Source organism: Mycteria americana, chromosome 7 (assembly GCF_035582795.1).
Source record: "Mycteria americana isolate JAX WOST 10 ecotype Jacksonville Zoo and Gardens chromosome 7, USCA_MyAme_1.0, whole genome shotgun sequence".
Classification (NCBI taxonomy): Eukaryota; Metazoa; Chordata; class Aves; order Ciconiiformes; family Ciconiidae; genus Mycteria; species Mycteria americana.
Genome location: NC_134371.1, coordinates 58,605,237 through 58,630,748, shown reverse-complemented (window position 1 = coordinate 58,630,748; position 25,512 = coordinate 58,605,237). Strand labels below are relative to the sequence as shown.

At 51.9% G+C, this 25,512-nt stretch overlaps 1 protein-coding gene across 4 annotated transcripts in view; it reads right to left on the bottom strand.

Annotated features, from left to right (window-relative positions):
- Nucleotides 1-25,512, bottom strand: part of RNF220 (ring finger protein 220) — a 225,642-nt gene that overhangs the window by 48,746 nt on the left and 151,384 nt on the right. For 2 of the 4 annotated variants that reach the window (XM_075508622.1, XM_075508623.1), the window contains 4 exons: nucleotides 23,604-23,649; nucleotides 13,061-13,156; nucleotides 8,742-8,784; nucleotides 536-657 (listed from right to left, as the gene is read on the bottom strand). In XM_075508622.1, coding sequence (XP_075364737.1) covers nucleotides 536-657; nucleotides 8,742-8,784; nucleotides 13,061-13,156; nucleotides 23,604-23,649 — 307 coding nt within the window. Of the gene's footprint in view, nucleotides 1-535; nucleotides 658-8,741; nucleotides 8,785-8,962; nucleotides 9,183-13,060; nucleotides 13,157-23,603; nucleotides 23,650-25,512 lie in introns of those variants that run through there. The other 2 variants (XM_075508624.1, XM_075508625.1) reach the window with 2 other exon arrangements.

The following is a 25,512-nucleotide window of genomic DNA, read 5'->3' as shown; positions in this document are numbered from 1 at the left end:
CACAGAAAGCCCTACGACACAACTCTGTCCCTCCCTTAGGGCTTGTTCCTCCTTCCTTGCTGTCTTTGGGATGAACAGCAAGAGAATGGTTCTGCTCAAATGCACTTCCTGGAGTAAGATGGTCGTGCAACATTTAGAAGTGCCAGTCTGTTACAAAAGAACCCAACAAAAAATAATTCTAATGTTGTCAAAGGCAGAGATCAGAAAGAACTCTTCTTGCTATGCTACACAGGAAGCACGAAGTCCTACAACAGCTTTATAAACTTCAACAGCTCTACCTTTACAGTCTACAACTTAGACTTCAATAACAGCAAAAGGGTGCATGAAGTAAAAAAGTTACTAATGTAACACAGGAGAAAAATCCAGAAGAATCCATCTTCCAAGACAAAGAAGTGACTACAGATCTTAGGGAGACATAGTTAGCATTGCCTGCAAGCTCAGCAATGTTAGTTTTTGCCCCATGTTAGGTCAACTGCAGACAAAGCTGGGAGTAGGGAGAAGGGAATGGCAGCTGGCGATCCTGCTGCGCCTCTACCTTTGCAAGGCATTGTTCCACATGCCTACTCATCTCCTCCTCGGATCCTGACAGAGGTCGGCTGCAGAGGGGACATACCTGCCCTTCGTCTTGCTTCCTCCGTTTCATTTTTCCAATCCGAGCTGCATGGAGAAACCAGGGAAAGAAAACAAAACAAAACAAAAAACAAAACAAAAAAAAGAGGAAGACATGTCAAGTTTGTAGATCCACTCTTCTCTCTATTTGCTCAGCTCCAAATAATAAACCCTTGGCAGAAATGGTAAGATTTCACACCAGAAAATCCCGTTACAACTCCCTATTCTGATCTCTGTAAACAGTACAGAGTCTGTTACTTAGCACTCTCCAGATTAAACCTGTAACCTGTGGCTGAATACAGCCTGATTTCAGAAAGGCAGCTACTCACGATTTAATAACTAGGAGAAGGAATATCTGCTGCACATCCCCAGGTAAGTTATTCAAATGGTTAAATACTTTCTCTTGGAAGCCTGAAATTTTTTTCAAAGTTGAGTGATCAAGTCACTGAATCCTGTTCTGGATTTTGCCTTCTAAGTCCGAGACCCGTCCACTAACACATCTATTCCCTACACAGGAACTTGTTAGACCATAGAAGGATGGTGTAGCACCCAGAAAGCCTTCGACAAGGTATGTAACAGTCACTTCTAGGACCACAGAGTCTCCTGTACCCTCTGAAGAGTTCCTTCTCAGAACATCATGAACAAGTCAGAGCAGCATCTTAGTAGCAGGTAACATTTATGGAGCGGAAAGATCTTTGCTGTGAAAAACGCAGCACCTATGCTAGATAGCTTCCGGCTCTCTCCATTATTTTTATTTCACTGTTTTCGTGTAGAGGAAAACTGGGGGCTACGCTGCCTTCTTGAGGGCACATTCCGGGAAACAAACATGTTAGGAATCACGATGATTAGAAAAAGCAGCCAAGGTAGCCTGTTGCTTAATCCAATCTCTGGTTAATTTGAACCATCGTTTAATGTGATCAAAACATCTGGAACCAAATCATTTGCATTAAAAAGAACTTCTGTTCTTTATTATGATGGCTTTAGGCAGGTATTACTGAATAACTCAATCACTGGCTGCAGGAAAGTCTCTGTTTAATTATAAGGAAGGTCAAAATTCTGAATGAGAGACAAGGAAAAGCCCAAGGAAAGCCCATGTGATAATGAGAGATGACACCACCAAAAAGCTGTGTTAGCCAGAAATCGTTACTGACATTGTGAGCACTGCAGCATGCTCTGAAAGCCTTCATGCCTGAATACTGTGGGATCAACAGCTCCCTGCAGCCAAAGAGTCAGAGAAAGCCGCTGGAATGCAAGGAAGAGAAAGACCGGGGTACAGGAAAGTTTGTCCATCGTTTTCTAGAGTGCATCAGTTTATAACTCAGTTGGTGATGTGGATGTGCTACAGTTTCATCTGAACACACCAACACGGACCCGAAAGGCCTCTTTCAGGGCTTTCTTGTTGGCTTCCCTGTACTCAGAACTCTCTGGGTTAGGGTATGCTTTCCCACAATCCAGAATTAGGAATATTTACCATCCCCTACACTCTCTGATGCTCCAGGATTAAGAAGGCTTCAAATTATTCCTTGAGCATTGCTTTTCCTCACTGAACAAGACATATTTTGTAGGAAAACTGCCTCCAAAACAAATCTTCCCTTTTGGTATTCTGCAAATGTGACATTCCTGGAATAAGATATACGAACTCGAGCCCACAACAAGAGTGTTTTTGAGACCTGCCACTCTGAACAAGAGAGACCATCAAGTAAATGCACACCACCTTCATCTGTCATCTAAATTTAATTTGCTGAAGCTCCACAACCCTCTCTTGTGTTGGGTACACCACACTGACAGCTCCACAGCCCACCTGCCTCTCCACACACTTCAGGTATTTCGGTATTCCCAGTGGGATATTTTAATAACTTCCCTTCTATTTTGTCTGCTTAAATCTTATTTTACCTATACTGTCAGCTTCTACTCCAGAAGGTAAACTGCTTGACTTCCGGTCAATGCAGAAATAAATGTCATGAAGTGTTATTGCTAATTTGCCAGATGAATTATGTTCCACTTTTAAATAAAACAATGACCCCCAACATGTCTTCTGTGTTCTCTCTCCTTCCTGAACCCCAAAACGCTATCCCTCCTCCCTCTTCAACATCATCCAGCCCTGTTACCAGAAGTAGTCAGAGCTAAGCCATGCTCTTTCTGGTTTGTACTTCACTGCACAAGAGACTTCTGAAGTTCTGGTTTAGTGAATACCTATATCCTCCAGTATGGCTCTTTCGCATAAGTTTAGGATGCTTTTTCCTTGCCTCGCTAGCGCTGCAAAGCCAGCACTAAATAGGGGAGGAGGCTGGAATCGGACACGACTGGAGCATTCTCCAGCAAACACCTGTGTTTTTCTCTGGTCAGATAGGAACAAAGCCTCCTCTATCCTGATCGCAGCCACATCTTTCTTCTCTCACCTCATCCTGTTTTTAAACAGGGAGACGTAGGGAAGGAGCAGTTTAATTATTCTGGTAGGACTCCCTGTGGCCAATCAATTCAGCTAAGTCAGTCTGCCTGGCAAGTTTATTAGTATTTTTAACTTTTTTACTGCCATCCTCCAGTCCATGCACTGTAACAGTGATAAAAGGAAGACAACTCGTTTAGGTCTTGCACTGATAAATTCTTGGGACCATTTTGCCAGAACAAGCACCTGATCTACTGTTCAAATGTTAGTACAGTGCTGGGAACAGAACCTCACTCTGCTCCACCTCCACGCAAGACTCAGCAGACAGCCCCTATCTTGGCTCATTTAGCTCCGCCAAGAAGCGGTCCTTTAAGTTCTAGTGCCACAAGTGAAAAAGCCACTGGAAGAAAGAGGTGTTGAAAACAAATCCCCCTGCCATTTTCATTCTGTGGTCATTAGCAGCAGCAGTGTCGTGCCCACGGAGGCCCAGGGTGCCTCTGGTGACAGCAGAAAGCGAAAGAGAACGCTGCAGCCTAGAAAGCACATCCCGAGCAGCGCTGTCCCTATCCGACACGACACGCAGCCCGGCTATCACTTCCAATCAGCGCAGAAGGGACGAAGCGGCCCCAAAGGCAGGGGGTGATTGTGGCGCTGTCCCGAAGGGGAGCAGCTCAAAAGAACACGCAAGTGAGACCACAGGATTGTTAATTAGTGTGGATAGATGCAATCATTTCTAATTAGCTCACTAATCCCTCTCCCCCTCGCTCCTGTCACAGGAGCATGGGGGGGGGGGCGGGGGCGGACGGGGGAAGCCATTCCCTCTTGTAATTCAGGAAGATAAAAACGCAGCCAGAGGAAGACTGGATGCAAGAAGAGGACGGAGCTCAGGGAAGGAGGTTTTTGCACAAGGCTGACCCATTCTTATCTCTAACTGAACAAAGACTCTGTAGTTATTATTCCAGCCTTCTGCCAGGAGGTGAGGAGTTCACTAATTTTTATTAGCATTAATAATTATTATTAGGCCATCAGAGGGCTTCCAGCACCTTTGAGGCCTCACTTTTAACAGATATACATTACCCTACACACTGCTGCTGCTGCATGTGCATGTTCTCCTTCAGGTTACACTAAACCATTGGGAGTTCAAGTGGCCGTAGCATACGAATGAGAAAGTAGCACATGGAGGTGAGCAAGAAGTGGGACCCTGTGCAAGGGCCGGGGTCTCGGTTACGGTCTCTGACTTAACTTAGGAGCTGTGCTGGCTAAGGGAGCTGCCCTTCCCTTTCCTAATACGGGGTCTTTTGGGACTATGCAAGGTGAGAAGCTGCTTACACGAGAGGAGGAGCCAAACTGCACTTGACAAAGCCTCTACTGCTGAGGGTGCACTGGCCCCTGCCTTTCCACCGGTGCGGAGAGAAGGAGCAAGCTGACCCCCGACCACAGACAATGCTGCCTTACGGGCAGAAAAGACTGAGGATTTTTTCTCACAACAGGCTCTCCCCTTCAAGGCTAAACCTTATTAATGCCTAAAGATCATGTTATTCTCTAGCCCAGCAAAAATTCCTGAGAGAAAAGCTAATGGGTTTTAGTTTTCACTGGTACTCCCCTCCCCAAGCAAAAATTCACCTTCAGGACAGGGCACTAATTACCTCAGAAGTGCTCTTACATAGCATCTAGCAGCGGACGCTATACAAACCTCTACCGCAGCATCAAAGGAGATGATTAAGTTACTAGCAATATCTCTTATGATTCCCTCCACCAGTTTGAGTGGTCCCCCGAGTGCCATGCAGACATCATTAGCAGCTCCTGCAACGGCAGGCCAATCAAATTAAGTGGAAACATTTTTGTCTCCTTTCCAGTGAAAATCATCTAGCTTTATTCCTCCCCCACCCATCAGCTACAAAAGCACATGACATGCTGGTGGTAGCTCAACAACAAACTGCACGGTGACCACCTCCATGGAGGTCTGCCCAGAGGCAGACTTACGGTCACCACCAATACATGAATCAGCTTTTCAGCCAAGTGCAAAAGGAGCTTTGTAAGGACCTATTTTACAACTCTACTGAGAACACCAACTTTGCAAATACCCCTAAATTTGAATCAAAGATATTCAAGCACACAAGAGTTAGCACCTGTTCTCTGCAAATCTACTAGAGGAGTCTTGAGGAGCGGTTACACCTATGTTTGTTAGACCTATCACAAAAAGCTTCTGTGGCTGATCAACTTATCCAAGAGCATCTGATCCAAGGGAACAAAGGCAGCAATGGCAGAGCACAAAAACCCATCTCAAGAACAAGCTATAGCAAGAAAACAGATGGTCAAGAATGAGTCTGTTTCAGACCTTATGTACAATTTGCTGCTCATCTGCCTGAGAGAGAACATTAAGGGCCAAATTCACAGAAGGGTCTCAGTGGGGCTTTCACATTTGCATGGCCAAACTTCCACACAGATGATTTTCAGCAACCTTCAATCTGACACTATTCTCCGAGGCTGGCACATACTTAACCTGCTGAATCCATGTTCTGATACACTAACCCATAGCTTTGTGCCTCTAATTTTGAATGACTACCTAACCTGCTCTGGACTGCTAATCTCCATAAGCATCAATTTCCAGGGTGGCTTAAAGTTTCCAGTTTGGCAACACTGGAAATAAGGCAAATGAAAGAAATACCTTCTTTATCACATGGGTTCGTCAGGAATCAGCACCCCATACTCCCAGGTTCACAAGGACACAACCTCTGCAAAGTGAGTTTAGCACAGGCAAGAGGTGCGAGATTAACTCACTGAGGCTGACAGGGAAGTTCAGATACAAACACTCAACCGAGAGTCTAACAGACAGAACATTAATCTCCTGCTCCAGAGCTTGCAAATGCATTCACCTTACTTACAGTTCAATTTAAGTCAAAGGTTTGACTTACAGAATTAAAATTCTGGACCGCCAGGTACCCATGAACCATGTAACTATCAGGACCTAATCATGCTGCAGCCGGGCCAACAGCAGCTCACAAGACATCTCCCTCTCTACCTTCTCTTTCTTTAGCTCTTGTGGCACTTTCCCAAGTGACCACAACAGGATGACATACAACGAGGAGATCTGACAGGACATGGGCACAAAAAGCCTACGCAGCTGAGATTTGAGTGAAGGACTATGTGGGAGAAGAACAAACACTGTGGGCCCCTTTTTATGGGAGGAGTTTCCAGAAGTGATTCTGGAACTCTGCTGGTAAGAAGCTTGACAGAAATACCAAGATACACTGGTTACAACAATATTGAAAAGTACACTTAAAACATAGTAAAGACAAATGAAATAGATTTTGCTTTGACAGATAGACTGCATTTTCTTTATCCTAAGTTTCTTCAGTGCGTCGATAAGAATATGAAACAAAAAGCCAGATGTCTTTGGACAAGTCCTACATAATTTCTGTCAATGTAAACTAACGGGGATAAGGAAACCATTCTCACAGAGCAAGCTATAAAGTTGTGTGATTGATTAGAAGCTCATTAAACCACAAGATATAGACAAATAAGCATTTTTTTCCCCAAAGCGCTCAAGTGTTCTCCATCTGGAGCAATACTGCTTAAATAACTGTTTAACAATAACATGGCAAAGCCTACGAATACCACAAAGTTATTTTAGTGCAAACAAATGTGGAGGAGCAGACAAGAAAGCAGGCTGAGTTCAGTGGTCACAAACATGAAGTCACATGCATAGAAAGGAGCAGTATAACCTACCCAACTGTCCGGCTGGATACTAGTCTAACAGCATAGGACTGAACCAGGCATCATCACAGGTATGTTCTGGGAACAGCAGTAATCAGAATCATAAAAAGCTACGGTCGGGAGGAACCAGTTCTGATCTAGTTTGACCTTCTTTGTGACCCAAAGCCAAAGCACTTCAGCTAATATTTCTGCATCCAGCTCCCTAACGTCTGGACCTAGTACTGTTAGGGTGTACAACAGAACTGACGGGAAACACCGGCATTATAAGGGTATTATATAAATTAACCAAATGTCCTCATTTGGAATATGGCTGTTAGTTCTGCTCACTGTACCCCAAAAGGTATATACAAAAAGAGTAAAAGGTTCAGCAAAAACAATGCAAACGCTGTACAAAATTAGCAGCCTCCCTTTAGATGATGAGCCCAGGTTCACAAAAACATCCAAGAACAGGGCCCAAGAGGAGTTCCTAGATCGCAGTCTAGACAGATTGTGCTGCAGCCCCACTTTAGGCTGAAGTCAAAAGCATAAAGCACTACTGAGCCAGTTCAGCAGAGCACGCTGTCATCAAGAGCTTTCATTCATACTGAAGGACTCCACAACACCAAGAACCTCACAAGCCTGGCTCAGACTTTTTTTTTTTTTTTAATTTAAAATAAGGTAACTGCACATTGTTGGCCTGAAAAAAGGTGGAAGGTGGGAGCTTAGCCCCAGCTATCCAAAAATGATAAAGAAACAGTTTGACATCACTGACTCCAGAGACCTCTGTCACACAAAACAAGTCACCGCAGAGCAATACCTCAGTGCATTTCAGCTGTCTGAAGTCTCTGTGTCAGGAAAAGGGTCTACCTGCCAACGCTGGCAGCTCACTGCACTCATCCAGGAGCACAGATGTGAGCACACCTGCCAGCAGTTACCTGTAATTGATGCAAGGCAACTCATCTCTTTGTTGTATGACTTAACAGACTTTCAAGAGTTCACAGGTTTTTGGCCCTCAGGGTTAATATTTAAAAACCTCCGAGCTAGCTCTGAATTCAGTTATGTATAACTTAAAGTTATTGGGTCAGTAACTTAATAATAGTTCTATTTGCCTAAGAGTATGCTAAACATGTAGCACTTCAAATTCAAGCAAACTATTTTGGTACCAGTACACTCTAAAGCCTTTTGCTGTTTTGTTAAAGTATCTCTATCTTCTTCTAAATAAAGTGCATCAGCACAATGTCACTGGTGTTATCTTAAATTGTCACAGCAGGATGCTCAAAATTGACAAGCCTCCCGATAGCCCAAACAACCAAATTTTGACTAAATGGTACATATTAGACCAGCTATAAGCAATACAAAATCAGACGACAGAATATTGTTGCTATTTAAATGGTAAGCTCTGACTTCTCTGAACTTTGGAAAAAGCATTTCAACTTCTTCAGCTCAAGTTAAAAAAAAAGTATGCTTTCAGCTCTTTTTCTGATTTACAGAGATGGGACTTTCTCTCTCTGAAATAAAGCGACCTCTGATTTGTTTTTTAAATACCAAGACACTTTTCACTAGAAATACTTGTTTACTCATTGTAAGGAACACCCAGAAATACAAGAACAAAAGTAATGCACCAGCATCTGCGGGTTTGAGAGAGGGAAAAAACCACAAAACGTGACGTCAAATGCACAGACGCTCAGACTGCTGGTTTAAAAGTTTACTGCAAGATTCTGCCATGTGAGCCGTGAAAGCACAGCAGCCTGGCCCCGTAACTGAAAAGAGGGGATTCAGGGCCTGCTTCTAAACTCGCTGGTGGATCCCAGCGGTGAGAGCCGCCTCCCCCAGGAAGCCAGGGCTGAACGCGGAGGGTTTCGCACCAACGCGCCCCGCCACCTCCACGTCAAGGCCCAGGCGAGGCAGGTCGCGGCTCCGGGCCTGCGGGGGGCGGGGGGGGTTCACACAACTCGGCCCAACTCCGGAAAGTTTTCCGGGAAGGGGGAGGCGCGGGAGGAGGCCCGGCGGGGCGGGGGCAGCCCGGGGCACCGCGCGGGACCGCACTCACCGTTCAGCCGGGTCTGCCGGTTCGCTCGCACCCGCAGGAAGGTCTGCAGAGGGGAGACAAGAGCGGAGAAGTGTCAGGGCACCCGGCCCGCGGGCGCCGGATGGAAACAACTCGCCCCCCGCCGCTAAACAAGGCCCGGCCCGGCCCCCCCCGCCCCGCGCATCAGCGGGACAACGCACCGGCCCCGGGCCTGCCTTTCCCCCCCCCCCCCCCGCACCCACCTCTTCCCGGCCCCCGCCGCCGGGCCCCCTCCTGCCGCTCTGCATAGCCGCGGGCGCCGCAGGCGGCCGGCGGGGCAGCGGGGCGGCGGGCCCCGGGGCGGACCCCCCCGCGCAGCCCGGGATGCGGGCGGATACGGCGCGGCCCGGCAGGCACCGCCGATCAGCCCCCAGCGGCCGCCGCCATGTTGGCCCCGGTCATGTGACCCGCCGCCGAGCGGGTGAAAGTTCACCAGGAAACCGGCCGGGAGAGGCGCGAGAGGAGGAAGTTCCCATGGCAACCGACAGGCGGCAGCAGGGCCCAGCGAGCCCCGGCCAATCAGGGCCCAGGGGCGGCTGGAACCCAGGGGCACCTGGCCAATCAGAGAGCAGGGGTAACTGGGATCCAAGAGTGTCTGGCGAATCAGGAATCAGGAGGCACGGCACCCAAGGGCATGTGACCAATCAAGGCCCAAGGGCAACTGGAAGCCAGGTTTCCTTGCCCAATAGGGATTGGGCGCCCTTAAGGCCCAACAGCACTAGCCAGTCAGGGCCCTGAGCCCAACCGCAACCCAAAGGTGCTGGCCAATCAGGAACCAGGGACAACCGCTCCCCAACTTTTCTTGCCCAAATAAGGATCGGGGGCCTTCGAGGCCCAAGGGCACCTGGCCAATCAGGACCCGAGGGGTAACTAGACCCAAAGGCACGTGGCCAATGGGGGCCCAGAGGCCCTGCCCCGCCCCGCCCCGCCATGGGCCCCGGGCGCTGCCTGACCCCGGCCCCTCGGGCACCGGCGGGGAGAGGAGCCCCGGCCTTCCCGCCTGCCCGCGGGCCGAGCGCGGCCTGGAGGCCAACAGCAGCTGCGTCTGCCGCGGCGGGGCTGCGCTGGGCACCCCGGCCCGACCCACCCCCACGGCCGCAACCTCAGCCTGGGGGCTCTGAAATCTGCCTGGCCTTCCCGAGGAGAAGAGGCCCGTGCCTGGGGCGCGGGGGGCACCCAGCGCTGCCACCTCCCCTGTGCTCTTCAGCCTCTTCCCCCTCTTTTCCTTTCTGCATTTCAGAAAACGTGGGCAATCAGACCTGGCTCGAGGGTTTCTCTCCCTCGGCTGCCCCACAGCTGTGGTGGGGGATGGCCCCAGTGGACCAGCCTGACGGTAGGGCTGAGCTCGGGGGTAGAAATTGGGCAGCACTGGCTCCTGCACACACAAATCCCATTTGTTACCCCCCCTGCAGACTCCCCAGACTTTGCTTCTTGGAATCGAACCTACGTTTTGGGTCTTTGCTCTGGTACCTGACAATCTGCCGCTCCTTCTTCAGAGGGAAAACAAAAAAACCCCCGATATGTTGTGCCGTATCAGAAGATGATGGTCAGTCAGCAAGTTCAGGTGCTGGCTGGTAAGCTTTGCGCAGTGCTGACCTGCGTCGTACATCCCAGCTCTGTCTGCAAGCTGAAATGCAGCTGTATTTTCATACATGTGCTTACTTACAAAATCAAAGCTGCTGATTGTTGGTTTTACCCTTTTAATTAATTATGCTGTCTTTCAGGAGGCATGCTCACCGCTGAGCTCGGGTGGAGGGAGGTGAGCCTTTCCTGGACAAGGATTTTAGGCTTTCAGTTATACTTACTCCACATGTTACTCAGTCACAAATATTCTGTGGGCTCAGCTGACCCACGCAAGGTGGTCTCCCTCCAAGCCTGAAATGTTATCTTTGCAGTATGGTGAATGACTGATCATTTGCTGTTGATTTTTCCGCTGGGGATTCAGGGTTGTATCTAAATCTAACTAAAACAGCTTTATTTTTACTCAGAGGGCAGGAAAAGCCCCAACTGACAGGACAGACTGTATCTCAGAGGAGCACCCACCACTGACCATATCACAAGGTCCCGCGTTACACCAGCTGCCACCACCTCGGTCCGATCGGTGTCCACGTACCAAACTCCAGCAACCAGGCTTGGCACAGGGGAGGCAAAGGGATCCCCCCTCCCCATGTGCCGGAGCCGCCCCACCGCCTCCACTGCAGCTCCCTCTCAGCACGGGGAGCAATGCAAGCACTGTGCAAGCCTGTATTCCTGTAGCACTCTTATTCATAAATCTCCTTCTTCCCTAAATATCCCCATGGTAAATAAGCATGAGAACTAAGAAAACCAAGCCACAGGAATTCTGAAAACCTACAGGCCAATAACTCACGTTCTAGCGTGTTACTAATACACTGTATATTCACAATTAGATCACAGATAACACAAGGGACATTCATAATTCCAGCACACCTCTGCATATGGAAATCTAAATTTTGCAGCCCTTAAAGTCACCACCATGAGAGTCTTCTGCTCTGCTTCCTGAGCATTTTACTTGGTAAGCCAGGAAGACTGACTTCTCATTCATATTGTGGCTTTATTAAGGATACACTGAAGTTTTACACAGCCCTGGCACCCACTCTGAGGTCCCTTTACGCTGCCAGAGCAGCATAACGCAGCCAGCACAAGCGTAAATGAAAATCAGGCCCCAGAGGTCTTTTCTCCCTGCAGTGCAGACTTACAACTCCCATTACACATTTGCATTAAGGGCTGCAACCCTCCATAAAATACACTCACAAACTTAAAACACATTAGAGACTAGCTAGACTCAGCACATAGAGGGGGCTTCTGCTGAGAATATTTGTCCTCAAGTATGACATAATAAAAATTTATAGCAACAGAGGACTGCAAGAGACCACCAATTTCACAGAGACTGAAGTCTGGAGGAGCGGGAAGGGAGGAGTGTTCTCCAACAAAGGGGGGCCACGGCAAAAGTCTCTTCCATGCCCTTTCGGAAAGAACATTATTTATTTATTAGCCTTAATAAACAGGCAGGAAAGAGAGCGGGATTACCTGAATCAGGCATTTCTGTATCTTCTGCAGGGTTTTGCTTCTCTTGCTTTGTACCACGTCTCATCGTTCATGCAAGGGTAAAGCGACTTGTGACGTGACACCAAGTTACAACTGAAGGCTATGTGGGAATATGTAGCAAGCGATGGAGGATCTAGCCCATATTTGATAATATAACTAATAAATAGGACAGAGGAGAGAATAATGGGCAACAAATGTACAAATCTGCTACTAACAGGACCTGTCTTCAGGAACACAGGCTTTAACTGGGGCTGCTCGTTTAGACCCCCAGCACTGGTCGTCAGCCTCTCGCTCTGCAGATCCAAACGCAGACCTGGCACACGCGAAGCGGCTGATGCAGGAAGACCTGACTGTCTGCCTGACCCTGGGCGCAGGGTATCGCTGCAGAACACCGCAGGATGCAGGGTGATGGGCTTATGCCAAGCTGGTACAGCCACGGTCCACCCAGCCTGTCCACACGGCAGGTAGAGGCACGCCTGGGTCTGCGCTGAAGAGCACCCTTAATTTACCTGCTGCCTTTCAGAGCTTACTTGAAGCCAGTGGCTGAGCGCAGGCTTGCAGCCAAACAGTCTGGATGTGCGTTGAGTCGGAGTCAAGCGTGCCAGCCCACCCCAAAAATACGGACGCACTTACAACAAGCAAAGCTGTACTTGTGCTGCTGCCTTTCTCTTCTTTTCTTGCTCCATCTCACTCAACTTTTAGTCACTGCATCACAAGTCAAGACCTGCAGGTCCTCTGGGCAGAGGGTGTTTTATAAAACATGCTGGCATGGCTGTGGATGGTCCAAAACCATTTCTGTTTTGGGTGGGAGTCACAAGTCAGTTTGCTGGGCAGCGGCACACCAGTGAAATGGAGAATTTTGGCCTGCTGCAGGCTGACATCATTCACTGTTTTACAAAAAAATCACTTCTCTGAAGGTTTCCCAGTGGCACAGGGTAAGTAATGACAAACATAGCCATGGCAACGACTGAGATGAATATAACGCAACAGAAACCACTACAAAGATTTAAAGCAGTTTTGCACAGCTGTGGTTTAAAGTTGGAGCTGGGAGACAACAGCATGCCTTCGTAGCTGTGTGAGGGACCACGTGCTCCTGTCCCCATGCTGCAGGCAGGCGAGCTGGGGCACCGGTGCAGAGCCGAGAGCTGGGCGCTCACACACAGAGTGCTGCGGGCACTGCGGCGAACTGGCTCCCTGCCTAAGGCTGAGACCAGCGACAGCATCCGCCTGCTTACCTGGTATCTGTCCGAGTGATGGATGTCATCTGAGGAGTGGGGTGACGCTGTCGGAGAATCTCCTTCCCGCTTGATTGAGGCCGACAACAAAATTGACTGCAAGAGAAAGGAGAAATTCATGCCGTGAGCGTCGCCGAGCTCTCTGCCCCTTGCTAAGCCATCCTCAAAGCCACGGAGAGCGTCTGCCGGGCTGTGGGGCTGGCTCTGCTCTTCCTGTGGGACCCTGCCCCATGAGGGGACCAGGTTGCAGGGTCTAGCAAAGTGCAAATGCATCAGGCAACAAAGGGATGGTCATTTTGTCCCCAGGTCTGGTGGCTGGGGGCGGAATCAGTCCCTGCTGGAAATGATGTGTGAGGACCACACCAGAAATTCACACGGTAAGGCGACGGCGTGCTGACGTGGAGCGGTGCTAACGTGCCCTCATCCGCCCCTCTAAGTGCCGCTAAATCTCTCAATAGCTTTGTAAACCGCACTAAAGCTCTCGGCACCTTTGCAGCGCAACTACCTCTTCCGTCTGTAATGATGCTATTTATTTTAATAAGTAGCACAGAAAAAAAGGGCCTTTTAGAAGGTTAAAAAGACCAGTGATATTTGAGACCTAAGAAATCACTGATAAACTTCAAGTAAATAGTCGGTAAGTCTAAATTCTACACACAGTGAACTCTAGCGGGAAAATTACTGCGGGAGTTTGACAGCATCTAAAAAAATGTACGCTGAGTTGCAAGTGAACTTTATTATTAGAAGAGTTTGAGGGGAAAATGCAATTTAAAATTCTAGTTTAAAATATAAATTAGCTAAACTAGGCTAAATATAGCCCAACACATTGTAAAAAATGTACAGTGGAAATGCAGTTCTCCAGATATTTGTTTCTGAGAATCAGCTGGCAAGACTCGACAATAAATGACTGCTCGGAGATGTGTATGTTTGCGAAGGGAAGTGTAGATATCATCTGAATTGGACAGGTCAAGTGTGGTGACAACATTATTAAAAAGCATAATACCTTGGAGAAAGGCAAGTATTCCAGAAACATTTGCCTCTGGGCTGAAATGAAACGTGAAAAAATGTGCATTTTTTGGAAAGATATGAGCAAGTGGGAAAATGACTCAGCATACAAATTGGTTCAGTCAGCAGGATGTGATCCCCCGGGCTCGGACAGCTCTCCCGGTGAGAAAAGCACCGCAGCGCGGTCGGCGTGGGCACGACGGGAGGGCACGCTTGGGATGGAGGCGGGGGAGGAGGATTTGGGATGCTGGGTTCAACCCCACGGGCATGAGCTGCCAGCCTTGCCACGAGGGCAAGGACTGCATCCCTGTCTGCGCTGCAGGTCTCTGCCATAAAACACGGCTCTACCGGCCGTGCAGAGACGTGACGTCTTGGAAGGGGTCACGGGGGAATTACCTGCGGGGGTGCTCGGTTATCTCCCCGGCATGGTCCCTCCTGCCAGCGCCGAGGGCCGTGCTGGCCGCATCTCGGGGCCGGCACGCTCCTCGGCGCAGCCCCACGGGGATGCCAGGCGCTGGGAGGGCCCGTGGGAGCCCGCAGGGCTGGGGGCACGCACCGAGGGCTGCCGCAAGAGACCATTCTCCGCTCCCCAGGAGAGAGACGGGCAGAGCAGGGGGCTCTCCTGCCTCATGTGTTGGCCAAATCCAACCGGTGACTGGTTTTGGTGAGCAGCTCATTTATTTCTGGAGAAGCCCTCTGATAACCATGTGAAGCAGTGTGGAGACTGAGCTCCTGCTGTTGTGTAGTTTCTTTATTTTCTACAGGGAGAACAAGGACTATTTTTGAAGCAGCAGGATTGCACGCGTCCTATAAAATGGAGGGACGGGGGCTCAGAGCCTTCAGGTGTGAGTCGGAACAACAGCCCTGATCGCAGCGGTGCTAACGCCCTTTCCCTCCTCTAATAAGCCAAGCACCCTGGAGCTGGGAGGGTTAAATCCGTTTTGTCTTCCAATGTATTCTGAAGAAGGGGAAAAAATACCCATCTCCCCATTCCTCGGCGACAGACAGACAAACCCTCCCTGCCTCCAGCTTCCCCCTCAGCTTCTGGTAGCTCTAATCCAATATTATTATGTGAAAAATGGTTGGGCTAGCTATGGAGACAGTAAATTAAACGTTATGTATTAGTTTTTAGCGTGTGGTCCCAGGAAGAACGCCGGCCCCATTTATTCCACAAACCTCCTGAGCACCATGGCGATGACCTCTGGAAAAACGCAGGGCTAAACTAATCCCAAAGATGTCAATCTCGAGGCCTCTTCTACATACACTTGCAGTTTAGATTAATAAACTGTCTATTTTTAAATTGTGTGCAAGCACTTCAATTCTAAATACCTCGCCGGCATGTTAAACACAGCGTTAGAGATGCCAAGTCACACTTCCCCTTCACTCTCAGGAAACTTGACTTCATTTGTTTTTCTCATTTCCGAGCGCTGTGCCACACTTTGCCTTTCAGGCAGCCGTGGGCGCAGGCAGGGATGCAGGCTCAGGGGCTAAGGGATTAGGAAAGGCACTCGCCATCAGGGTGACTTTCATTTCTGCATTAGGCCAGCCTCTCCGCCACCCCAATTTTGGCCTCTTTTTCCCCAGATGGTTGTGCTGGGGCTGTTGCTCGATGGCTAAGTGGCGAGGGTGCATGGCCACAGCACACCAAGCCGAGGATTTGCTGCACCCACACCGCTCACTCCCACCCGGGTCCCGGCAAGTGGGGAAGGGGCAGCGATACGATCCCCATCCCTCTCTCGACCGGCATTTGGGAAGACGTCTGTGGAGAGAAAGGGCAGCATTACACATGGCCTCCCAGCCCTTGTGCATGCCCACGCTGCAGGGCGGACCCAAATTCTGCCTTCCCACCCCAAAAATGCGGCGCTGGGTGCTCTGTGTGCAGACAGGCGTGCCGTACGGCCGTGCGGAGATGCTCCCTACCTTGGAACTAGCCGCTTGGGCATGGTGGGAACAAGCCTTGATGGTGAGATGTCCCTTTTCCCCCTGGGAAAAGGCCACCAGCCAGCTCACCCCGCCTGGTTGCCAGTTCAGCCCGGCTCCCCTTCAGGGTGCATCTGAGTGGGGCTATCGGGGCGAGAGCACCCTCCTCCTTCCCCGGTCCCCCCTCCCCTGGCAAACCACGGCTCCCAGCATCAAAGATGGAGCAAGGGCCTTGTGCGAGCGGCCGTGCAGCCTCATATTTCTCCCTTCCCTTTAAATCATCTCTCCATTGGGTAAAGGCACTCTCTGCGGAGGTTATAAACCCTGAGAGGATCAGCCTGAGCATTACACCTGGGGCAAGCTAAATAAAAAAAGGTCACCGGCGCTTTTTAAACATGGACAAAAAAGCCGTAAAATGTGTTTGGAAAAAAAAATCTGGCATTAAATCATGACTTTTTGCCTGGCTTGCCTCATTAAAAGTGGCCTTTTGGAAGGTAAAATTATCATTGTAAGTGATAAGATCTTTAAGAAAATAATTCACGGCTTCTTCACCCTTTAATATGATAGCCGCCACCGGCTAATTTTTTTCTTAATGGCAACGAGGCCATCAATCTTGTCCGAGCCACGTACTCCCTCCTTCCTCCTGCCCCTCCTGCCGTGCCGGGCAGCCATGGCCCCGCGTGGCGTTTGCTTCCCACCCCTTGGAGCCCAGCTGTGCCGTGCCAAGGGGAAGAGACGTGTCTGGGTGCGTGGCTTTACCCGCCGGGGTCTGCGGATCCGGGCTCTCCCTGGGGACGCGGAGGCCACGTAAGCCTTGCTCGTGCTGCGAGGTTCACACCCTGGTAGCTCCCGACACCCTCCATGGACCGTGCGGTTCTGCAGAGCTGGGCTGCAGCGTCTGCAAATGTGTCGGCAGTCTCATTGCAATGAGGAACAACAGAGAGTTTACGTATGTAAACGCACGGGCAGGTTCGGCATGAATCGAACGTGCATCGCGCAGCTGGCGTGCCAGCTGCTGTCATCCCAGTCCATCGCTCCCCAGACCTGCTCCTCCCTGCTCAGGCGGAGGAGCCACGGGCAGCTCGGAGGCGACGCTGGCGAGGGCACGCGTGCCAACACGCCGCCGGCTCCCGACCCGCCGGCGCTCGAGGCGCAGGCCCGGGGCGGCGCGAGGGGAGGGGACGGGTGTCAGGGTGCAGCCGCCGGCCCGAGGAAATGGATGGAAATTGCCGGCACGCACCGCCCCCGGCCCGGAGCGCTGCCTCTCGCCGGCAGCCGGGGCAGGTGTCAGCGCCGGCAGAGCCCAGCCCGTGCCACTGACATTCTGCTGCCTCTCAAGGCCAGTCATTTGAGAGTATTAAAGTGCTGGACTCCTGCTTTCTGATAGCCCTGGAAAAACACAGGGAGTCTATTTTTCTTAAACAATCCATCACAGCTGCTGTCAGCAGAACAAATACCCTAACCCTGCTTTTTATGTATCTATATGGCCTTTTTTTATTTTTTTTATTTTGGCACAAAGTGTTCCCTGCTTGATGCATTCGGCTTTAACTCTGCCGTCTAAATAGGTACTTATCACTTAACATGGAGGTGATGGCTTGACATGTTTTCTGTCTCCTGCCCTCCCCTCCACGGTAGGGAAGCCGTCAAAGTGTTGCTAATAGCTGTTATCACTTGGGAACTGTAACCCGAAAGCAATGAGTGATACCAGGCCTCGCTGCGATTTTCCCCCTTAACTCTGCTAGCCATTTTTTACGTTATTGCTGGAGGATCCCTGACACAAAGATGCTACTATTAGAGCTGAGTTTCCTAGAAGCTTTCGGAGGGTCCACATTTGCTCCCAGGAAAGTTAGAGGTAAAATTATCTAGTGGCTTTTAGCTGGCAGAGATAAAGGTGGGATGGAGCTGGGGATGAAAGGCTTAAATGTGAGAAGGGTGTGAATAGCGAACAGAAATAATGGTATCAGCAGCTTCTGGCCTTCACCGAAGGATTCCAGTGGTCCACAAGCAGAATAAGCTTACAGAAATGCGAGCTACTGATTTATTTCTGTGCATGTTACAGTCACACCTGGGATTGTAATCGAGCTCTGGGTCCTCTTGGGCGAGACACCAGCTACACGGTGGGGAAAGGGGCCCCTTCCAGCAGAACTGCCCATTGGGGGTGGAGGGGGAAAGAGGTCTGGCCAAGGTCTGCCAGGGTCTGCCAGCCTGTCCGGCTCCCCTCCGGGACCACATCCCTCTCTGCTCCTCCTGCGTTCGGCAGCGGTTTCCCCCGGACTAATGGGAGGGCACAGCTGTTCGGCCCAAGGGGACCGAGGGGCTTTGTTTGTTCATGGGGTAATTTGTTTTATGGAATAAAGCCTGGCAGAGATTTTTTTTGGAGTGGCTCTGGTATTTATCACCCCAAACTGGCAGGGAGCGCGTTCAGCCGACACTCATCCTAAGTAATTTTCCCCTCCTTCGTGTATCTGTGGGCTGTTCTCGTGTCCCCGGCTTGGCCACAGCTTTGCCACAATGCTCAGATTTAGCTTTCTAATCTTTCCTTGTAAATCACAGCTACAGAGGGAGGGGGCACAGATATGGTGAGTGACTTCTCCAACCCCCCCAGCAAGTCAGTGACACAAGAGAAGGAGTTAAAACCCCGGGGCCCGCACACCCGTCCCCTGTTCCTACCACCAGACATGATACGGATAAGTTAAATGATTGTGCTAGAAATTTCATCTCGAGCGAGGCAGCTGGGAAGGGCTTAATACAGACATTCTGTCAAGGTTTAAGGCTCCAAATCTTGCTTGCTTCAAAGCTCTTTTTCCTTGGAGGGCTTTAGCGGTCAAATTTCCCTCTAGGTGCTGTAATTCTCTCTCAAACTGCTCAGTGAAGCTGTAAAATCATGGGGGTGGGTGGGAGAATCAAAGGGCTCTGGCACGGTGGCTCGGTTCCCATCTCCGCCGGAGGTCTCGGAGCAGCGTGCTGGCCGCCTGCCTGCGGGCACCCTCCGAGGAGCTGGGTGCGCACCTAAACACACCGGCCGCGAGCATCTGCTGGGCACAGGAGATGGATTTTTTTCCTGGCTGCTTGCTTCAGTGTTTGTTTGCAGCAAGAGCCAGCGCACGGGCTGGACCGTTAGTGGGAAAGGCAATTTGCGGTCATGTCTTAGGAAGCAGCAGTGGAAAAGGAATGCCGAACCTGCCACGAGAGCTGGGATGCTTCACAGAGCCCAGCCTCTTCCCCTTCAGTGGTCAGTACCAGCACTTTCAGAGAGGATATAAGAAAGTTCAGCGGACACTGTTAGGTGACAGGTAACAGTCTGCAGCTAACAGCCTGAAATTTAGGGGTTGAGATCTCTCTGGGCAGAGATGATATCCCAGCTAGGCGATAGCCTGTGGAGGGAGAGCCACAGGCCAGACAGGCAGTGGCCAAGAAGTGCTCTTAGGTAGCTAGGGGGACCTGGGAACGCTGACCCTCAGAGTTACTGCCGGCTGCTCAAGGAAGAGCAGGAACAGTCGGACTTAGGCTGCTCATACACCTCACCAACATGGGTTCAGCTCAACGTGTGCTCCTCTCCTGCACAACCCCTTGCAAGAGGCAGCCAAGGCAGGAGGGGAACGGTAAGGGGAGAGCGTGAAACCCAGGAATGATGCCTGGGGGAACCACATGCTGCTGACAGCTACCTACAGACTCCTGGGCAGCCACGAGCCTGGATGAAGCTCACGGTGTTGTCCGTATGCCCCTGCAAGACATCTCTGATGCCTGGCCTGCCTGAAACATGGCCTCTGGTCATGCTGGGGAGTGCTGCAGAGAAGCTCTGGGCTCACAGAGGTCTGGGGCATGGCTGGCTCGGACATACCTTCAGTAGGTGCCCTCCTGAGTCGCTCTGGTGTTGGGTTTCCCCGTGGTGACCCAGGACAACAGTGAAAGGTTAGTGAGCAACGCCCAGCCCACAGCGGTGAACGGGACCATCGTCTCTAGCTCAGCAAGAGCAAGGACATCCTCTACCCCTTCCCATGGGCATGAAGCATCTCTTCCCACCAACACGGAAACTTCTCCTTGGTGAAGAATTTCTGTTCCCACCCCTTCTCTTCCTCCTGGTGTCTCAGACATGTCATCAGAGAAGGATGCTACAGATGCCCAGGACTCTCTTCTTGAAGTCCAATGCCTGAGGAAGACCTTTCCCAGAGCAGGGCCACTGGGTGTGCTTTCTGCAAAGGAGATGGCCTTTCAGCACCTTTTTGCACCTCTGCCTTCTGCAAAGCACAGGCACGAGGCAGCCCAGCAAGAGCAAGCTGTCATCTTGACCTGTGGGGGGTTCAATGGGCTACCTGGCTCTCAGCAACATGAAGGTCAAGGCACCAAAGGCTATCACAAGCCATGGGGTGAGCATCCAAGCTTGCAACCCGGGACAGAAACTGCAGCTGGGAGGAGACAGCGCTGTTCCCCTTGCTGTCCACAGGCCACGGGACTTCCTGAAGACACCAAGCAGCTATCTCAGGCCCTTCTCCCCAGCCAGAGGCTAGCAGAGCCCAGCTTGCTGTCACCAGCTTTCCTAAGTAAGTGGCAGTCAGGGTTGGATAAAAATCTCATCCTGAGGCTCACTACACAGGTTTGTCATCTGCTTGTCCAAGTGGCTTGTCCACACCGGCATACCACCATCGATTGGGCTCGGTCACTAACAGAAATCAAACGAGGATCCTGAACGCTGCGGAGCTTTCGGTGCTCAGCGCTGCCCTCCGAGCCGCCTTCGCAGAGAGGGAGCTCAGGCAGTGAGCAGACATGGTGGCCGGAGCCCCCCAGCTTGCAGCCCTTGCTTGGCCGTCACTGCCTCCGTCGGCTCCGATAATAGAAGAACTTGATACAATAATCCTGCATTCATCACATCCCATGTTGAGTGATTGGATTTTCTTTGACATATTGCCATGAAAATTGACCCAGTGCAGTGAGTGACAGCTCTTCAGGGGCAGGCAAGCGGCGAGCGAGGAATATGCGTTTACATCTGGGCTTTTATTGCCAGGAGAGATGTTTGCTGGGGCAATGGTGGGGAAGGGATGGGAGCAGAGCCAGGAGACAGAGCATGGAGGGACTTAAATGCCCTGCCCCCAGCTGTACCCCAGGAAGGGCCTTAAGCCAGCACAGAAGCAGCGACAGCCCATGATAGTACATGCAAAGGCCCTAAACGAGTCCGAAAGTGGTGTTAAAGCCATTGGTGACCACAGAGGTAAGACCTTTGATAACACCAGCCTGCACCCCACCCCAGTTCCCCGAACTGGGGAACCAGCCTGCTCCTGCCCGTGCTGCCAGGGGACGCTCCCGAGCGATGGGGAGGTGCAGCCCCTTTCTCCCACTGCTGAGCTGCTGGAGCTGCCGGCCGTGTCGTGGGCACCAGGAGAGGGACCGGCCAGGAGACCTCGCGGCAGTGCCCACAGTCCCGGTGACTCCTTCCACCGGTGCCCAGGATGGGAAGCGTGACACGGCCCAGGTCCCAGCTCTTCCCAGGTGGTGCCTGCCAGACCTCCAGCGATGCCTGGGTGCCTGGGCATGGGCTGCAAGCCCACCCGGGCGTCTGCCCCCCCCATCCCTCCACCTGGGACCCCTGTTAAGGGTGGCCCAGAGGCCCAGCTTGGCCCCAGCAGGACTTTCTCGGAGGCACTTCACATCCTGATGGGCTATTCCCACCCCATGTTGCAGACTCTCAATGGGCACAAAGGGAAAGAGCAGCCTTCATCTCCCCACCACCCTCCTCCTTGATCCCATGCGGTTACAAAGGAGCCTTTAATACCAAGCTCAGGTGAAGGTGACAGCGTGTGCCTTCCCATGCCACACAGGACTTGTCTCCCAGCAAAAGCCACCTAGAAATAATGAATCCTCCTGGGCTGAGAGGCTTTCAAGCTCTCTGAGAAGGGAATGAGAGATTTCCTGATTTCACCCTCTCCCTCCCCGCTCTCCTGGCTTCTTGAAGTTAATGTTCTTAGTCCCAGACGTGACGGGCAAAGGGAAAAGATCCATGTGGTGACAGGGGACGATTGATCTCTTTTACATAGAACGACGCTCCAGTCCCAGTTTAATCCCCTCGCTCAAGGCAAATGGGATTCTTTGTCAATGGAAACTTCAAAAGCCCGGCCCTGCCGCGAGGTGGGCCTTCTTCTTTATCTGGTCTCTGTCAGTCACTCGCTGCGTTTCGCTCCAAACAGCTAATCTGTCTTCCTAGCCGTCCTTCTCCCTCACAGGCGATGCGTTTGGGACCGTTGAGTTATCTACACTCAGACCCGATGAGGAGGGAAAGGGAGGCTTGCAGAGTCCAGCTGCTTTCCTTTGTGGGTGCCCTTTCCAGCTCCTTCGAGACACCCCAAGGCAGCCTCAGCTCCGTGGCTTATCAACGGCGCGTGGGTTTGGGGATTGCTTTCTGCTCTGCTTGTTTTTTATGGGAGGAATAGTCAGGTCTCCGGTCTCCTCCCAGTCTCCCTTGGGACAGGGCATGGGAGACAAGGGTAGTCACGCAGGAGGCGGGAATGCCAAAGGCGTGGAGCATTACAGAGTATCGCCACGATCTTTATTTTCCCTTGTGGGGTTTGGGAAATTGTTGGGTTGACCTGGGAGGTGTCCCTGCCTGCCGGGAACTTGGGTCAGCACGGTGGATCCCCAGCCCCTCGCTTGGCGGAGCAGACAAGGCGTTTATGTGCTTGGCAAGACACCCAGCCCCAAGGGGAAAACCTAGAGCTGAAACGTCAGTCTCCATTGCTGACATCTCATGCCAAAAACAACCCAAAGCTTCCAGAAAAAAAAGGGAGAGTGAGACCTGAAGTCGATTCTATTAAAACAAGCACGAAGACATCTCCTGGGAGAGATGCCCTGCACCTCCCTGGAAGCGAGGAGCCTCCCTGGCTTGGACTGCATCACCAGCAGCGTAGGAGAGCCTGGACCACTTGCCTTTGCCCGCCTTGGTGAGCACAGCGTGGTTTTCAGAGCCCGTGCAATGCCCAGCTGCCCTGCAGTGCTCCCTGCCACCCACTTGCCTGCCCAAGCCCTGGTCCTTCCCACGGCTGTATCGTATGAAGTCCAGCTAACAGTAATGCTAATTAGTAAATGATGCCCTTTGCAGTGATGCCATGACGCTCTGCGCATTTTGTATTTTTGCATTCTGAGCCAAGGGGATGGGAGGTGGGTCCTGATGGGAGGTGGGTCCTGGGGAGGGGGATGCGGCTGAGATTTGGGCTCCTCCTGGAGTGTGCTTCACTCCCCTGAGGCAGTCCCACTCCACTCTTCCAAAGCTGGCATATGGCTCTGGCTCCAGCAACTCCCGCACATGATTTCCCAGGCTGAGCTCAGCCTGCGTGTGATCAGCTCTCATTAGCTGTCATTAGACACAATCTGGAGTCCCGGAGCCCGCCAGGTCCTTCAGCTCCACTGTCCCTCGGCTGCACGGGGAACGAGAGAGCCCCTGTGGGGACTTGACCGCTCCAGCCCAGCGGGTGAACGGGGACAGCAGCATCCCCCAACGCTGGCCAGCCCCCAAAGCACAGCCACCCTCCTGGGAGACACCGAGCAGCAGGACAGGGACTGGGCTGGGAAGGCGAGGGGGTGTAAAGAGCATCCCTTGGCGGGGGGGGGAGCGTGCCGAGTTGTGCTCACTTACCTTGGGGGTGCCCGCTGCCATGGCATCCTTCAGGATGGAGCTCTTGCTGCCAAGAGAGAAGAGAACCGGGTCAGAGTCACAAAACCGCTGCGGCGGGCAAAGGTGGGAGCGCTGTGAGGGATCTCACGAGGTCAGATAGCAAAGCGCATGGCTCCCCTTCCCCAGGCCAGCGAGAGCCTCCTCACCCCGACCGGAGGGACACGGAAAGGAGGGCAGCGCCAACTATTTCTCCAGCTGGGATAAAATGGTCCTACGAGCGGAACCCCCCGAACCCAGACACACAATGCAGAGTCCAAACCCGACTCTCCCCCCCCTCGGAGGCTTGCACAGCTCCTCTCCCAGCCCTGGGGAAAAGCGGGGAGCAAGGCTGCAGGGGCGCTGGGAAGAAAGCCAAGGAGAGGGGAGCGGAGGTGGCGAGCCCTGCGTAGGGTCAGGCACAATAAAAAACCAGGAGGGAAGGAAAGAGAAGGCGATTAAATCGGCGTAAGAGCAAGGGAAAGAAGATCCCTTCTGCTCCAGCTGCGCCTCGGAGGCAGCAGCTCTGCCGGAGGCTGGAGTGATTTGTTAATTCAGCTTGTTCCCCATTTAGCAGGGAAGGAGGTCCCCGCCACGGTGCTCCTCCTCGCCTGCCCTCGCCAGCGGGAGATGCTATAGATTTAATAACACCTTCCCCCCTCCAGACAGGTTAAACTTGAAACAATTACATATCAAAGCCGACATGGCGGGGAGGCCTGCACTGTAATTTTTTGGTTATTAAAGTAATCTCTCTCATGTAAATTCTCCTGCTAACATGCTGCAAACAGCATTAGGAAATAAATTATTTCCCCATGATTCGATTTGTCAATGCAAAGCACCTGCAGCAGGCAAAAGGCTCTTGAAATATGTTGCCAAGCCCAGTGCCTGTGCTTGTAAGTGCACGCCGGTGGGGCGGCTGGCTCCCAGCTCCCCGTAGCCCCGGGGAGATGATGGATGGGTGGGTGGAGGGGGGAGGTTAGCGGGGGGAGGCGGAGGTTGGGGAAGGGGGGGGAATGGAATTGTGTTTAATAACAAAATTTGTATGCAAGCCTGCATCCCAGGCTAAGGATGAGTGATCGGCAGCCAGAAAGTATTAAAAAGCCTCGCTAAACAGATGCTGACAATAGAACAAGACATATCAAATCAGATCTACTTCAGAAACATTAATATACACACGCACACACGCTCGCCCGCGCGCGCGCGCCCGGCTCCGCACACCCGCGCTCCTTTCTTCTCAATCACAGCAATATGGGAGACATCAATAAATTTTTATGAGACTTTTAGAAGATCAACACGGTACTAGATGTGACAAAAAAGCAATGTGCCTGTCATGTTCGCTTTGTCGGGGACACTTTAGCCCCAGATGCCGAGCTGCAGTGGCAGCGGGGAGAAATTGAATTTGGCTGGCTTTAATCTGCCTTGATTTGGCAGATGGCTGGGTGTTATGAAATGAGCAGGGATGGAGGAAGGTGTTTTCTCCCGGGGCTACGGCCCCCCTCCTCTCCCAGTGCCACCGCCCTCACCCCCCACCCTGAAACAGGGGGAACACGCAGTCATCCATCGCCATCAGGTCACCCCGAACGCCGCAGCTCCGCTCCCGGAGCAAGCAGCTGTGGTTCCCGGGGACCACCGACTGACGGGGCTGGGGCATCGCCTCCCTCGCAGCCCCCCTCCCCTGAGGGGATGCGCTGCCGGACGCTTGCTGGGGGGTGCGGGGTGCCCCCCATGCCCCAGCTCTGCCCCCCGTGCTCTCGGGAGGCGGCGGGGAGCAGAGTCAGTCCCCGCTGCCCCCGGAGATGCAGCCCTGGGACCACCTCCAGCCTGCGCCCCAACGCGTGTGACGGGAAGGACTTCCACCCCCTCCCCATCTCCAGCGCCACCTTGAATTTCTCAG